Source organism: Salvelinus alpinus, chromosome 27, assembly GCF_045679555.1.
Source record: "Salvelinus alpinus chromosome 27, SLU_Salpinus.1, whole genome shotgun sequence".
NCBI classification, from domain to species: Eukaryota; Metazoa; Chordata; class Actinopteri; order Salmoniformes; family Salmonidae; genus Salvelinus; species Salvelinus alpinus.
This window is the reverse complement of record NC_092112.1, coordinates 24,661,494-24,676,127: the sequence shown is the minus strand read 5'-3', so window position 1 is coordinate 24,676,127 and position 14,634 is coordinate 24,661,494. Positions and strand designations below refer to the sequence as shown.

The 14,634-nt window shown below is 43.5% G+C and overlaps 1 protein-coding gene across 1 annotated transcript in view; it reads left to right on the top strand.

Annotated features, from left to right (window-relative positions):
- The window catches only part of LOC139556210 (monocarboxylate transporter 10-like), an 82,185-nt gene that overhangs the window by 53,685 nt on the left and 13,866 nt on the right, over positions 1–14,634 (top strand). Inside the window, exons 2-3 of the mRNA XM_071369849.1 lie at positions 6,904–7,048; positions 8,905–9,334. Coding sequence (XP_071225950.1) covers positions 6,904–7,048; positions 8,905–9,334 — 575 coding nt within the window. The remainder of the gene's footprint in view (positions 1–6,903; positions 7,049–8,904; positions 9,335–14,634) is intronic.

Below are 14,634 nucleotides of genomic sequence, written 5' to 3'. Positions count from 1 at the left end.
GTTTCTATTAAGCCTCTTTCCTAGAATGTATTATGAGTGGCTTTTTGTTTGACGAACATTGAAAAGGGGTAATATGGGATGTTCTGCATTGCCCTTAGTAGTAACTTTCCATTGACTGCGGTGATTAAGTAGCCTAACCCCCAGCTAAGGGGCTAAATGTGAGGTTTTTACTGTGTTTACTGAGTTTAGGTTCTACCCACTGGGCACACACTGGTTGAATCAATGTTGTTTCCACGTCATTAAAAAATATATATATTATTTTTTTAATTTGACCCCCTTTTCTCCCAAATTTCGTAGTATCCAATTGTTAGTAGTTACTATCTTGTCTCCTCGCCACAACTCCCGTACGGGCTCGGGAGAGACGAAGGTCGAAAGCCATGCGTTCTCCGAAACACAACCCAACCAAGCCGCACTGCTTCTTAACACAGTGCGCATCCAACCCGTAAGCCAGCCGCACCAATGTGTCGGAGGAAACACCGTGCACCTGGCGACCTGGTTAGCGTGCACTGTGCCCGGCCCGCCACAGGAGTCGCTAGTGTGCGATGAGACAAGGATATCCCTACCGGTCAAACCCTCCCTAACCCGGACGACGCCAGGCCAATTGTGCGTCACCCCATGGACCTCCCAGTCCCGGCCGGCTGCGACAGAGCCTGGGCTCGAACCCAGTCTCTGGTGGCACAGCTAGCGCTGCGATGCAGTACCCTAGACCACTGCGCCACCCGGGAGGCCCCAATGTGGAATAGACGTTGAATTGACTTCTGTCCGCAGTGGGTAGCCACTATCTTCCATTAACTAGAACCCTGAGACGTCCTGTTCAGAAACTGTGTGCAGCTAGCTACTGTTTAATGTTACTGCTTAATGCCAGAGAAGAGCCTAGAGGGGGGACAGGACAGACAGACTTCCTCACCATGTGAAAAGGACAAACATCACTGAATCACAGAAAAATAGGAACCAAGTAGTGAGACAGACTGATTTCGCTTCTGACAGCATAATAACTGCCATACCAGCTGAATCTATTTTAAAAAATGTTTGCTGCTCGAACCCTATTTGCAAAATTAATTGAAATTGTAGAAACTATGAAATGCTAGCTAGAGCTATAAACGTCTTACAGCAAGAGTGTTCATTGACCCTAGTTGCATAGCTTCCCAGTGAGGTCTTAGTCGAGGGAGATGCAGGCCCAGGGTAATTGCGTGTGAGGGGATTGTTTCATGGCGTGGGGTGAGGTAGGTCTGGCTGCTGGGTTGACTGGGTTCACCATCCACAGTCTGGGAGCACAACGGAGAGAGAGGTTAGGAAGTGAACAGAGGAGACCTAGACCAGCTCTGCCTGGGCTGTCTGTCAGTGACTGTACTGTCGGGGCCTCCGGCACTAGCAGGATGTCACCTGGAAAAGAGGATCGTCCTGATATTACATTTTCAATTTGATATTCTTCCCTTCGTCTGAAGCGTAAATGCTTTTAAATTGAGAAAGCCCAAAGATGAAAACAGGACAGCAATTTCCTGTTGTCTTTTGTGAGATTTTTCTTCCTTTTTGTTCACGTCCATGTATTACATAATGTAGGCTAAAGTGGTATGACGTCTCAGCAAATATGAGAAGACCGACTCTTAGAACATCCATAGAATGTTGAGGGATTTGTTGAGTTGGCACCCGAATACAGACCTTTAAATGTGGCTTTAACCTGTTTATGACTGCACCCATAGCGTGAAAAACCCAGCAGCATTGCAGTTCTTGACACACTCAAATCAGTGAGCCTGGCACCTACTACCATAACCCAGTCAAAGGCACTTAAATATTTTGTCTTGCCCATTCACCATCTGAATGTCACAAATACACAATCCATGTCTCAAGGCTAAAACATCCTCCTTTAACCTGTCTCCTCCCTTTCATTTACACTGATTTGAAGTGGATTTAACAAGTGACATCAATAAGGGATCATAGCTTTCAGCTGGTCAGTCTGTCATGGAAAGAGCAGGTGTTCCTAATGTTTTGTACACTCAGTGTAGGCTATTACTAAATAAGAAAATATGAACAGACTATGTAATGTAGCTTGTAAGTGGAGAACGTTCCGACCTGCTTTTAGATAATAATAAGCCTACTCGGGTTACCTTCTGTGACTCTGCAAACTCTGTTCAATCGTTAATTTCGCAGAGAGGTAGATTCAATTTAGTAAGCACACAGATATAGTTTTATTACAAGCTGAATGATTAGCCTATTATATCATGCCACGCCACTACTAGTCACCAGGCTAGACAGAGTCTTTGGTTCTGTCACATTCACTGAGTCAATGTCCTGGCCTTGTGTTTCCATCCCTAGGAGTGGCTCTAGCATCGAGTCTGTTCACTAGCCTGTTACCAGCTCTGTTTGTGCAGTCTCACCAGCTCCTATGGTCCTTGAGTTGACAAGATGGCACAAACAGGATTTGTTGGGTGTACTATATACATTCACTTGTGGTGCCTTGTCTTATTTATCATGTTGATATTATAGACACCTACTGATTTTGGACTGTGATGGATTGTACAAATAGATCACGCTTGTGATGACAATCTGGAATAATAGAATTAGCCTAGCAGGCAGCCTTGGGAGAAAAGGGATTCCTCAAAGGGAAAATAAGAGGAGAATAAACTGTGAACCCTGACCCATGCTCTTCCCCTGGATGGAATGGGGGGAAAAGAACTCCGAGACCTTTTAAGGGCTCAGCACTTTCACTTGTGGGAAGTTTTGTTTCCCCTGTCACATTCCCCAGACTGGTTTATTTCTGTGGGGAAACTAGTAGCAGAAATGATCCCCTCTTGTCTGTGAGTTGTGGTGCTAGTCAGTGTGACTGGGAGTTACCCCTAGCAGTGGCCCAGTCGGTCTTGCTCCAAACATTTGTTATTCACTTGGTAATTATACTTCTATAATTTTTCTGGTCAAAGGGCACTGGCTGACTCTTGCACAATTGCCCTGTGTGTGTGTGTGTGTTCTTTTACTGTTGCTTGTCTTTCCTCTCCCCATCTCATGTTTGCTTATTTCCTATGATAAGAATAAAGGCCAGAAACAATGTTTATTCAGCTCCATGCTGTGTTTATTTAGACTATTTCAAGGAGGGTTCCTAGAGTGAGTGTTGTTAATGGCCATGGCATGGTGGTAGAATAGACTAATGCCTGCTGGGACCCAAATACAGATGAGACAAGCAGAACAGCCATGGGTCTCTAGGTCGGATGCAGCCGGTGGCACTGGTGTTGTTAATCTCCTCTATTAGACTGGCTTCTGTTAGTCCCTGTAGTAGTTTACCTGCTCACTAAACAAGAGGAATAAGCACATTCTTGGCAGAAAACCGAGAGTGTATTCTGTTTTGAAATATATTTGATCTAGATGGTATTCTGGCCAGGTAATGTCATAAAGGACTCATAACATAGGCCTTTTTTGTAATGAAGAACTGTAAAGGTTATTTGTATCTATCTGTTAGGAGGACATTGTCTGTAGAGCTTCCTCTTTCCTCAGTCTCTTCCTACTCCTCTGTCCTACCAACCACTGCTCTTCAATACTGGTCTGGGAGGTGCTACATGTTTAGATCAAGCCTGTGGAAAAACCTGTGTATAGCCAAAAAGCATTGTAGTTTACTGCACTATATAGTGAGTATATAAAACATTAAGAACACCTGTTCTTTCCATAACACAGACTGGCCAGGTGCATCCAGGTGAAAGCTATGATCCCTTATTGATGTCACTTGTTTAATCCACTTCAATTAGTGTTGATGAAGGGAAGGAGACCGGTTAATGAAGGTTTTTAAGCCTTGAGACAATTGAGACATGGATTGTGTATGTGTGCCATTCAGAGGGTGAATGGGCAAGACAAAGGATTGAAGTAACTTTGAGCGGGGTATGGTGGTAGGTGCCAGGCGGACCGGTTTGCGTCAAGAACTGCAATGCTGCTACGGTTTTCACGCTCAACAGTTTCCCATTTGTATCAAGAATGGTCCACCACCCAAAGGACATCCAGCCAACTTCAAATCGAATCAAATCAAACTTTATTTGTCACATGTGCCGAATACAACAAGTGTAGACCTTACCGTGAAATGCTTACTTACAAGCCCTTAACCAACAGTGCAGTTCAAGAAGAGTTATGAAAATATTTACCAAATAAACTCAAGTAAAATATAATGAAAAGTAACACAATAAAATAACAATAACGAGGATATATATACAGGGGGTACCGGTACTGAGTCGATGTGTGGGGGGTACAGGTTAGTCGAGGTAATTTGTACATGTAGGTAAGGGTGAAGTGACTCTGCATAGATAATAAACAGCGAGTAGCAGCAGTGTACAAAACAAATGGAGGGGGGGTCAATGTAAATAGTCCGGTGGCCATTTGATTAATTGTTCAGCGGTCTTATAGCTTGAGGGTAGAAGCTGTTAAGGAGCCTTTTTGTTCTAGACTTGCCGTGTGGTAGCAGAGAAAACAGTCTATGACTTGGGTGACTGGAGTCTCTGACAATGTTTTGGGCTTTCCTCTGACACCACCTATTATATAGGTCCTGTATGGCAGAAAGCTTCGCCCCAGTGATGTACTGGGCTGTACACACTACCCTCTTGCGCCTTACGGTCAGATGCCGAGCAGTTGCCATACCAGGCGCTGATGCAACCGGTCAGGATGCTCTTGATGGTGCAGCTGTATAACTTTTTGAGGATATGTGGACCCATGCCAAATCTCTTCAGTCTCCTGAGGGGGATTTTTTTTTGTCGTGCCCTCTTCACAACTGTCTTGGTGTGTTTGGACCATGATAGTTTGTTGGTGATGTGGACACCAAGGAACTTGAAACTCTCGACCTGCTCCACTACAGCCCAGTTGATGTTAATGGGGGCCTGTTTGGCCCTCCTTTTCCTGTAGTCCACGATCAGCTCATTTGTCTCGCTCACATTGAGTGAGAGGTTGTTGTTCTGGCACCACACTGCCAGGTCTCTGACCTCCACCCTATAGGCCGTCTCATCGTTGTCGGTGATCAGGCCTACAACTGTTGTGTCGTCAAACTTAATTATGGTGTTGGAGTCGTGTTTGGCCACGCAGTCATGGGTGAACAAGGAGTACAGTAAGGGACTAAGTACACCCCCCTGAGTGGCCCCAGTGTTGAGGATCAGCGTGGCAGACGTAAGTACACCCCCCCTGAGTGGCCCCAGTGTTGAGGATCAGCGTGGCAGACGTGTTGTTGCCTACCCTTACCACCTGGGGGCGCCCCGTCAAGAAGTCCAGGATCCAGTTGCAGAGGGAGGTGTTTAGTCCCAGGGTCCTTAGTTTAGTGATGAGCTTCGTGGGCACTATAGTGTTGAATGCTGAGCTGTAGTCAATGAACAGCATTCTCACATAGGTGTTCCTTTTGTCCAGGTGGGAAAGGCCAGTGTGGAGTGCGATTGAGATTGTGTCATCTGTAGATCTGCGGCGCCGGTATGCGAATTGGAGTGGGTCTAAGGTATCCGGGAGGATGCTGTTGATGTGAACCATGACCAGCCTTTCAAAGCACTTCGTGGCTACCGACGTGAGTGCTACGGGGCGGTAATCATTTAGGCAGGTTGTCTTCGCTTCCTTGGGCACAGCGACTATGGTGGTCTGCTTGAAACAAGCGGCAACTCAATATTAAGATGTTCCTAATGTTTGGTATACTCAGGGACTCATTCAGACATTTAGTTCACTCATCCTCCTCATACTTTAGGACTGTCATGTGTAGATAAGCATGGCTTAGGATTAGTCAAAGTTTAGACCTGAGTTCATGCATTTGTTTAGTTCATTGATCTGAGGAGTCACACCTAAAGGTTACTACAAGCTTCACTCTGTCAATCTATGTGGGTGAAGTGGGATTTTTGAAGTAGGGGACACCTTTTGGTAACATGATATCCTCGCCGGTCCCACTCTCATTCCCAATGGGGGGATGGCAAAGTGTGTGTGTGTCATTTCATTTTGTGAAAGCAAGGAAGAGTGGCCTTCCCTTTCTAGTAGTAGTAACTAGCTAGCTTTAGCCTGGCTAGCTAGCCTTTTAGCTTCCCACATCCCCATGTGAAATAATCAGATTTATAATAAAAATATATGCCTTGGCAAATATTCTTATACTTGCCGGTGTAACCTAAAACATTATCTCAGTTCATGCTGCTTGTGTATTCATTCCCATATCAGCTAAAAATAGAATCTGGTCATGTTTTGGTCAGGCAGAAAAAAGCACATGGCTAGCTAGTTGGCTACATCAGGTTCTACTATTTCACAATAGTCTGTAAATACTAGTTATTACTTCTAAACAAAATACCTTTTTGGATGGATTCTTGTTGTTTGGTTTACTGTTTGAACATTCGTTGAGATTATATTTGGTTAGCAATGCAAAATGGTCTACTTTGATGAAAAGCTTATAGATCAGATTAAGGAACAAAGCGACAACACTGCCCCCACAGCTGCGGAAGGAATGATACAGGGTGTCGCAATTTTAAGGTCGTAAAAAAGTATGTTGAATGCCAGAGCGGAGCCGCACATTTGTGACGAAAAACGACATTGCAACACTCCGAATCCTGCATCCGCGTAGAGCTTGTACTGTAGTAAACTCAAATCTCTTAACCCAGAAACTATCTGATATATGTGTACATATAAGCATATAAGCATATAAGCTTAACCTATAGGACGCGAGCTTTTACTTACTCATGTCTTTTCTTGTTGACAAGAATTGTTCATAGTAATTCTTAAAACCTGTTTTAAATAGTTTTTAGCGTGGCGCAACATTTCCCATGTAACAACAGTCTGTATTATAGATTTAGGTAATTTAATAGGATCTCTATGGTCTGTGTGAACTGTGAAGTGTTGCTGTTATTGTCTCTGAGCTGTAATGTAGAACAGTATGTGCTTTAAGCCTAACTCTCCTATCTCTCTGTGTGTCTCTCTGTCCTGCAGCGTGGGTGGGCTCCCTCTCCATGGGGATGATCTTCTTCTGTTCTCCCATTGTCAGTGTCTTCACAGACCTGCTTGGCTGCAGGGTGACAGCTGTGGGTGGAGCCGCCGTGGGCCTGGTGGGATTGCTGGCCAGCTCTTTCGTCACGTCAGTACTTCTATAGCTACCCTCTTTCATCAACCATTCTTATGTGTTGTGTTGAAATGTTGTCGGGTGTGTTGGGGACTTCTTTATACTAAAGTCCTCCTTACACGTGTGTGTGTGTGATAACAAGATAAAGGGCCTACTGCAGTTAAGGGTTGGTCTCCCGTCATCCCTTTCTAATCATCTGATGTGATGGTACACTACCAAACTCAACCATTTAATCTATGTTAATACATACAACAGTACCTTGACAGCGTGGAAATACATTGCACAATAGTTTCTGTTGACACTTCCATCACCTAATATAGCATTAAATATTGCTTATAAGCTAACAATGTTCTACACCTGACCAGTGTAATAATACTGTCAGCTCAGTCAGTATCTTGATGCCCTTCAAATAACACTTAGAAAACCCTCTGGGATGTCCTACAGATGTAGGATCTTAATTTGATCACCCTGTTGCAGAAATAACTTTTAGGACATTTAAAACTTGTGGTGTATTTGAGGTTTAAAAAGGCTTCTTAAGTTTCCGCTTTGAAATCTGACTAGTTTTCTCCTTATGAAAAATGTATCAACCTCTACAAAAATGTAAATTTCATTATAATACACATAATTAATATTTCCTGTTATTGCTGCAGGATTATTTTCCTGCTGTAGCAAACTGGCTCAAATTAAGATCCTACTTCTGCATATCCAGACTCATGATAGTCTAAAATGAGTGAACAAAGATCACCAGGGTACAGTAGAAGCAGTGGTATAAAGTACTTAAGTGAAAATACTTTAAAGTACTACTACTACGTCGTTTTTTGGGGTATCTGTACTTTACTATTTATATTTTTTACAACTTTTACTTCACTACATTCCTAAAGAAAATAATGCTCTTTTTACTCCATACATTTTCCTTGACACCCCAAAAAACTCATTACATTTTGAATGCTTAGCAGGACACGAAAATGGTCCAATTCACGCACTTATCAAGAGAACATCCCTGGCTGACTCACTAAACACAAATGCTTTGTTTGTTAATGATGTGCCCATGGCTATCCGTAAAATAAATAAAAAACTGGAATAGTGCCATTTAGGTTTTTTTAATATAAGGAATTTGAAATAATTTATACTTTTACTTTTGATACTTCAGTATATTTAAAACCAAATACTTTTGAACTTTTACTCAAGTAGTATTTTACTTGGTGACTTTCACTTTTACTTAAGTCATTTTCTATTAAGGTATATTTAATTTTTTACTGAAGTATGACAATTGCATACTTTTCCACCACTGAGTAGAAGTACTGGGAAAGGATCATTTAAAGGTGAGGCCATAAATTAATAAGCTGTGTTTTATCTGGTGTCAGCCCTGTAGTGGTGTGAGAAGTGAGTAAACATTAGAGCTCTTGTCTTGATGACTGTAGCACTCTGAGAGACGTGCCATTAGCTCTAACCTGGCTTGGCCTGGCCTAGAAGCAGCTCCAGCTCACCCCTGACCTCCCTCGCTCATCTATTTATCCAGAATTAGCTTTGTGCTAACGGTAACCCTCCTACAGTCCGGCCTGCAGTTGGCTCACAGAGGACTGGGAGGTTAACAAACACACAGGGCTGACATTACTCAGTCAACATGGTACACACACCCTGGGAGTGAGGCTGTAACTGATACCCTCCAGGTTTTGGAAGTTGAACCAAGCAAGGAAGTCTAGTTTGTTTTCCAAACTAGACTCAAATGAGTCAGACATGAGAACTTGTTTAGCTAGCTCCTCTATGGAGTCAAGTTCCTCAAACTTGTTTTTCTATGTGTGAACTTTAAGCAGCTGTAAACATAAACTTGACCTCGCATCCTGTCTGGTCTCTCCTCTCTGACCCCACAGGTCCCTGGGTCCCATGTACTTTACTTATGGCATCGTGTTCGCCACGGGCTGCTCCTTCGCCTACCAGCCCAGTCTGGTGATCCTGGGACACTACTTCAAGAAGCGCCTGGGCCTTGTCAACGGCATCGTGACGGCCGGCAGCTCTGCGTTCACCGTCACCCTGCCCTTCCTCCTGTCCGGCCTGCTGGAGAAGGTGGGCCTGCAGCACACCATGAGGATCCTCAGCATCCTCATGTTCATCCTCATGCTGGCTGGGTTAACCTATACTCCCCTGCTGCCCAAGCCTGTCAACAGCAATAAGCCAGGCAGCCGCTGCCCGCCCATGAGCAAGGTGTTCAACGTCAGCATCTGGAAGTCTCTGGGCTACCGGATCTGGGTCTTCGGCATCCCTGCAGCCCTCTACGGATACTTTGTGCCTTACGTTCACCTGGTGAGTGGTTTTGTTTTTCATGGGGGAATCTTTGATGTGTACTGTGTGAATGTGTTGGTTTGTGTATTTGTGTTTCATTACTCAGGTCTCTGTGTTAAAGGTTACTGACATGTAGAAACACATCATAGAGATGTGGCAGTGTGGAACATGTGGGGTTGATTTCACAGGAGGTTGGTGACACCTTCATTGGGGAGGACAGGCCTGTGGTAATGGCTGGAGCGGAATTAGTGTAATGGTATCAAACATGGTTTATATGTGTTTGATGCCATTCCATTTGCTCCGTTCCAGACATTATTACGAGCCGTCCTCCCCTCAGCAGCCTCTCCAGCGGACACGGTCCATCATATTCTTAATATCTCCCTTCATGATGTGTTTTGGACATTGGCTCTGGGTAACTCAGTTGTCAGTGTTAATAGTTCTTCACAAACACAGATACAAAACACATTAGTATCAAGTGTTATTAGTGTGAAAGGTGATGAGATGGGCATACACCTCGACTATGAAGTGCTTCATGCCTGTGACATGCTGGCTGGGCTAAATACAGTATGGCTGTGTGTGTGAACTTGAGTTACTGTGTGGTCTCATTGACCTGTATGACCATTGTTTTTAAGTACTGACCTTTTGGCTGTTCTAGAAATATTATTCTCAGTTCAACTGAGTATTGTTTCACATTTAATCATAAGCATCTATTTTTCTTTGAATATCAACATTTGAAATGCTGTTAAGCTGCTATGATTTAGGCTTATCAAGTTTAGACACACATCAATTGATGATTTTCTGTCAGCTTATTTCAGATTGTTTTCTCTTTAAATGGGAGTACAAAGATATAAAATACAAGCACTGCTTACATTTCATACTGGACTGTTAATCTGTGGTGCCTTTCACATTCTTAGATAACTGCTGAAGTCTGAATAGTAGCACATCAGCCTATATTATACTGTACATAGCATATATTATACTGTACATAGCATATATTATACTGTACATAGCATATATTATACTGTACATAGCATATGTCAAAGAGCATGAGACTCCCCAGAACTCAGGGATTCCAGACACAAGATAACTCAATCTAAATATACATTTTTCACTCCATTCCTAACAGTTTCTAAATGTGCTACAAGTTGTTTGGATGTGTACCAGTTGCAGTATTTTATAGCAATGCCTTACAGTGCTGCTGCTCCAGTTTCAACTGTTCTGCCTGCGGCTATGGAACCCTGACCTGTTCACCGGACGTGCTACCTGTCCCAGACCTGCTTTTTTCAACTCTCTAGAGACCGCAGGAGCGGTAGAAATACTCTTAATGATCGGCTATGAAAAGCCAACTGACATTTACTCCTGAGGTGCTGCACCCTCGACAACTACTGTGATTATTATTATTTGACCATGCTGGTCATTTATGAACATTTGAACATCTTGGCTATGTTCTGTTATAATCTCCACCCGGCACAGCCAGAAGAGGACTGGCCACCCCTCATAGCCTGGTTCCTCTCTAGGTTTCTTCCTAGGTTTTGGCCTTTCTAGGGAGTTTTCCTAGCCACCGTGCTTCTACACCTGCATTGCTTGCTGTTTGGGGTTTTAGGCTGGGTTTCTGTACAGCACTTTGAGATCTCAGCTGATGTACGAAGGGCTTTATAAATAAGTTTGATTTGATTAGTTGTGTGGTCTGGAGAGTCAGGTTGGGAGGTTTGATCTGGGGGGAGTAAAGAGTCCAGCTTCAGACGAGGCAAAGTAACATAAACACAGGTCTTATTATTCCAGTATTGAGTACAATTTATAGGAAGAAAATATACAATATGGATGGAAAAATATGATTTAGGAAGAATGGAGGGGAGAAGTGTGGAGAGGAGGGGAGGGAAGGGTCGAGGGTTCAGTAGGCCACTGTTTACTTGGAGGAGTTTACTTTGTTTTTGGAGGGAGGTCACTTTCTCCTGGGGAAGGCCCTCCATGTTTTCCTAACACTTCTCCAGTGTCTGCTACACGTCTGGGACACCGCTGGGCCCTGTCAGTGTTCATCCCCAGCCCTATCCCCATTCCCATTCCCTCTGTCACCAGAACCATCAGGAAGAAAGGGGAACCCAGGGGTGAAAGGCTGGATTGTTCACCTTACCTTTCAGGAAGGAAAGCTCACCTTTGTGTGCAGGGAGTAACAGAGCCGCCCGTTAAGCCTAGTGGGATATGCTAGCTGTTCTGTTTTTCCTCCCTCTGCTCTGGTCAAAGTGCTGAGTCCCTTTTAGTGCCACAGTTTTGTTTGTTTGTGCGTGCACGTTGTACTCGCAGGTACTATTCCCCCTTATCTGAAGCCAAGCCCGTCCCCATCAGCTCAAGATTGTGGGAGTCTAAAGTCCTGCAGAAGCTTTCCCTCACTCTATTCCAGGTATTTCACATATTGGAGGATTAGATAATGTCTTTCATGTACGACTGTGTTTGTAGAGGTCTGATCAAAGGGAAAGGCATTTCCAGGGACAAGTTTACACAAGTTTACTCTTGTTGCTGCATGTCCAATGTTGAATCTATTTGCCAGGGATGCCTCACAGAGCTGCCTGGATAATATTGGGGTGCAAAACAAAAGGGCAGGCAGCAGAAGATCCAGTCAGTGCATGGATTGTATTACAGTTTGACAATTGCTTCCACATGATTTCTGAAACTATGACTCCTTTTCTCTAGACTCTACACACAAAACCCCAAAACACACACACAACATGCAAAAAGTCACACATCTCTTGCAAACCCAAACACTTAATTGAAAACATTTTTATAACTCTTCTCAAACTGGTGTTTTTGCATGAAAACTCTACACACAAACCATCAAACGATTAGCTCTTATACAAGCCAACTACACACGGATGTGACAAATGTAAAACACTACTATCTTGTGTCTTTTGCATGTTCAATGTGCAGTGGAGTCCACTGCAGTTTGTCATAGCACTCACACGTACATGTATGTGCACAAATATACAGTATGTATGCATATTCAGTATATGTTTACACTGTAATCAGACATGCAAGGGGGGGATAAAATGTATTTCTTTCTCAAAACATTGTATTTTCATCCAGATTTCAGGATGAACAGTAACAGACAAAACAAATACAGTAGAAGAGAAACAAATTGTCTCTCTTCCTCCTCCTTGTCCTCATCCCCCTCTTCCTCTCACTCTTCCTCTAACTCTCTCTCCAAAATTGGCCTCCATTGTTGTCCAAACCAAGAAAGCCAACCTATTTATAGTGCTCAAGCTCTGATTTCTAAGTGAAGAAATTGGCTATGTGTTTCCACACGTGAGCACTGGGTGTAGGTAATCGCTAAATGAGTGTGGCATTTGGAATGGCAGTGTTTTCCAAACAAAACGCAAGATCTGTTAGTTTTGAATGATGTGTCTAATGTAGAGAACTGTTTTGCAAAAAGTGTGTTTTACAATTGAAAACCGAGTGTAAAGCAGATAATGGGCTTGCAGTGTTGCAGACTTGGTCTGGAGATTAGGTATTGTGAAAAACTAAGGTACAGTGTCACAGGCAGTGCAGGTTAGCTTTCTCTCAGTGCTTCCTAATTACAGTAAGTTATGAAAAATGTTCATAAAATTAGAAGGTTTATTCAGCATTTCCATTGACGTTGGATTTGCACTACTGTGATAGTCACGCTCACTGGTGAGAGTTTTAACTCCCACCACTTTGACAACAAACAAACAAACATACAAACCCATTTAGGTTGTTTTAAATGAAGCAACCAGGTGCTGGGTGCTGGAGAGAGTCTGGCGTTGAAAGGGTTATAATAAAGCTCTTGGAGAGAATAAGGGGGAGTGTTGTTGTCTGGCTGAGCTGCAGATGGAATTAGTTTAGCAAGAACAGAGCAGATCTGTGGAGCTCTCAATAGCCATGTTTGTGTATATTGGTTTGAAAGAGTAGTTTGGGTGTGTGTGTGCAAAGCGGAGAGAGTGTCATTGATGATGGTTGTGTTTGTTTGCCTGTGCATGTGTCAGAGAGCGTGCGTCAGTGTGCAATGACGCTGTTGTGGTGTTTGTGTGCCTGTGCCTTGGTCGTGCCGTGTTGGAAATGGTGTGTGTGTGTGTGTGTGTGGATGGTGGGTATTTATTTAGGAAGGGTGTTCCATGTTCCCGACAGGTGCACCTGGCGGGTGGTAAGTCAGTAAGCAGTAGGTCAGCCCATGTGCCAGAATACTACGGAATATGTGATATCAGACAGGGACACAATTAGAGGCTGCGTCCCAAAAGGTACGCTATTCCCTATATAGTGCACTACATTTGACCAGGACCCATAGGGCTCTTGTCAAAGTAGTGCAGTACACTACATGGCCAAAAGTATGTGGACACATGCTCTTCGAACATCTCATTCCAAAATCATGGGCATTAATATGGAGTTGGTCCCTCCTTTGCTGCTATAACAGCCTCCACTCTTCTGGGAAGGCTTTCCACTAAATGTTGGAACATTGCTGTGGGGACTTGCTTCCATTCAGCCACAAGAGCATTAGTGAGGTTGGGCACAGATGTTGGGCGATTAGACCTGGCTCGCAGTCGGCATTCCAATTAATCCAAAAGGTGCTAGATGGGTGGATCTCACTTTGTGCACGGGTGCATTGTCGTGCTGAAATAGGAAAGGGCCTTCCCAAAACTGTTGCCACAAAGTTGGAATCGTCTAGAACAGTGGTTCCCAAACTGTTTATGGTCCCGTACCCCTTCAAACATTCAACCTTCAGCTGCGTACCCCCTCTAGCACCAGGGTCAGCACACTCTCAAATGTTGTTTTTTGTCATCATTGTAAGCCTGCCACATATGATACATTTATTAAACATAAGAATGAGTGTGAGTTTTTGTCACAACTTGACTTGTGGGAAGTGACAAAGAGCTCTTATAGGACCAGGCACAAGTAATATTATAATAATCAATAATTTTGCTCATTATTTAACCATCTTACATATAAAACCTTATTTGTTAATCGAAAATTGTGAATAACTCACCACAGGTTAATGAGAAGGGTGTGCTTGAAAGGATGCGCATAACTCTGCAATGTCGGGTTGTATTGGAAAGTCTGTCTTAAATCATTTTCCATGCTAGTGAGGGACGAGAAGCCACTCTCACATACGTGGTTGCAAAGGGCATCAGTGTCTTAACAGCGCGATTTTCCAAGGCAGAAATCTGGCAGTGGCTTCTGATTTTAAATGACATTTTCACAGAACCGCTTGTTGCAATTTCGATGAGGCTCTCTTGTTCAGATATCGGTAAGTGGACTGGAGGCAGGGCATGAAAGGGATAACGAATCCAGTTGTTTGTGTCATCCGTTTCGGGAAA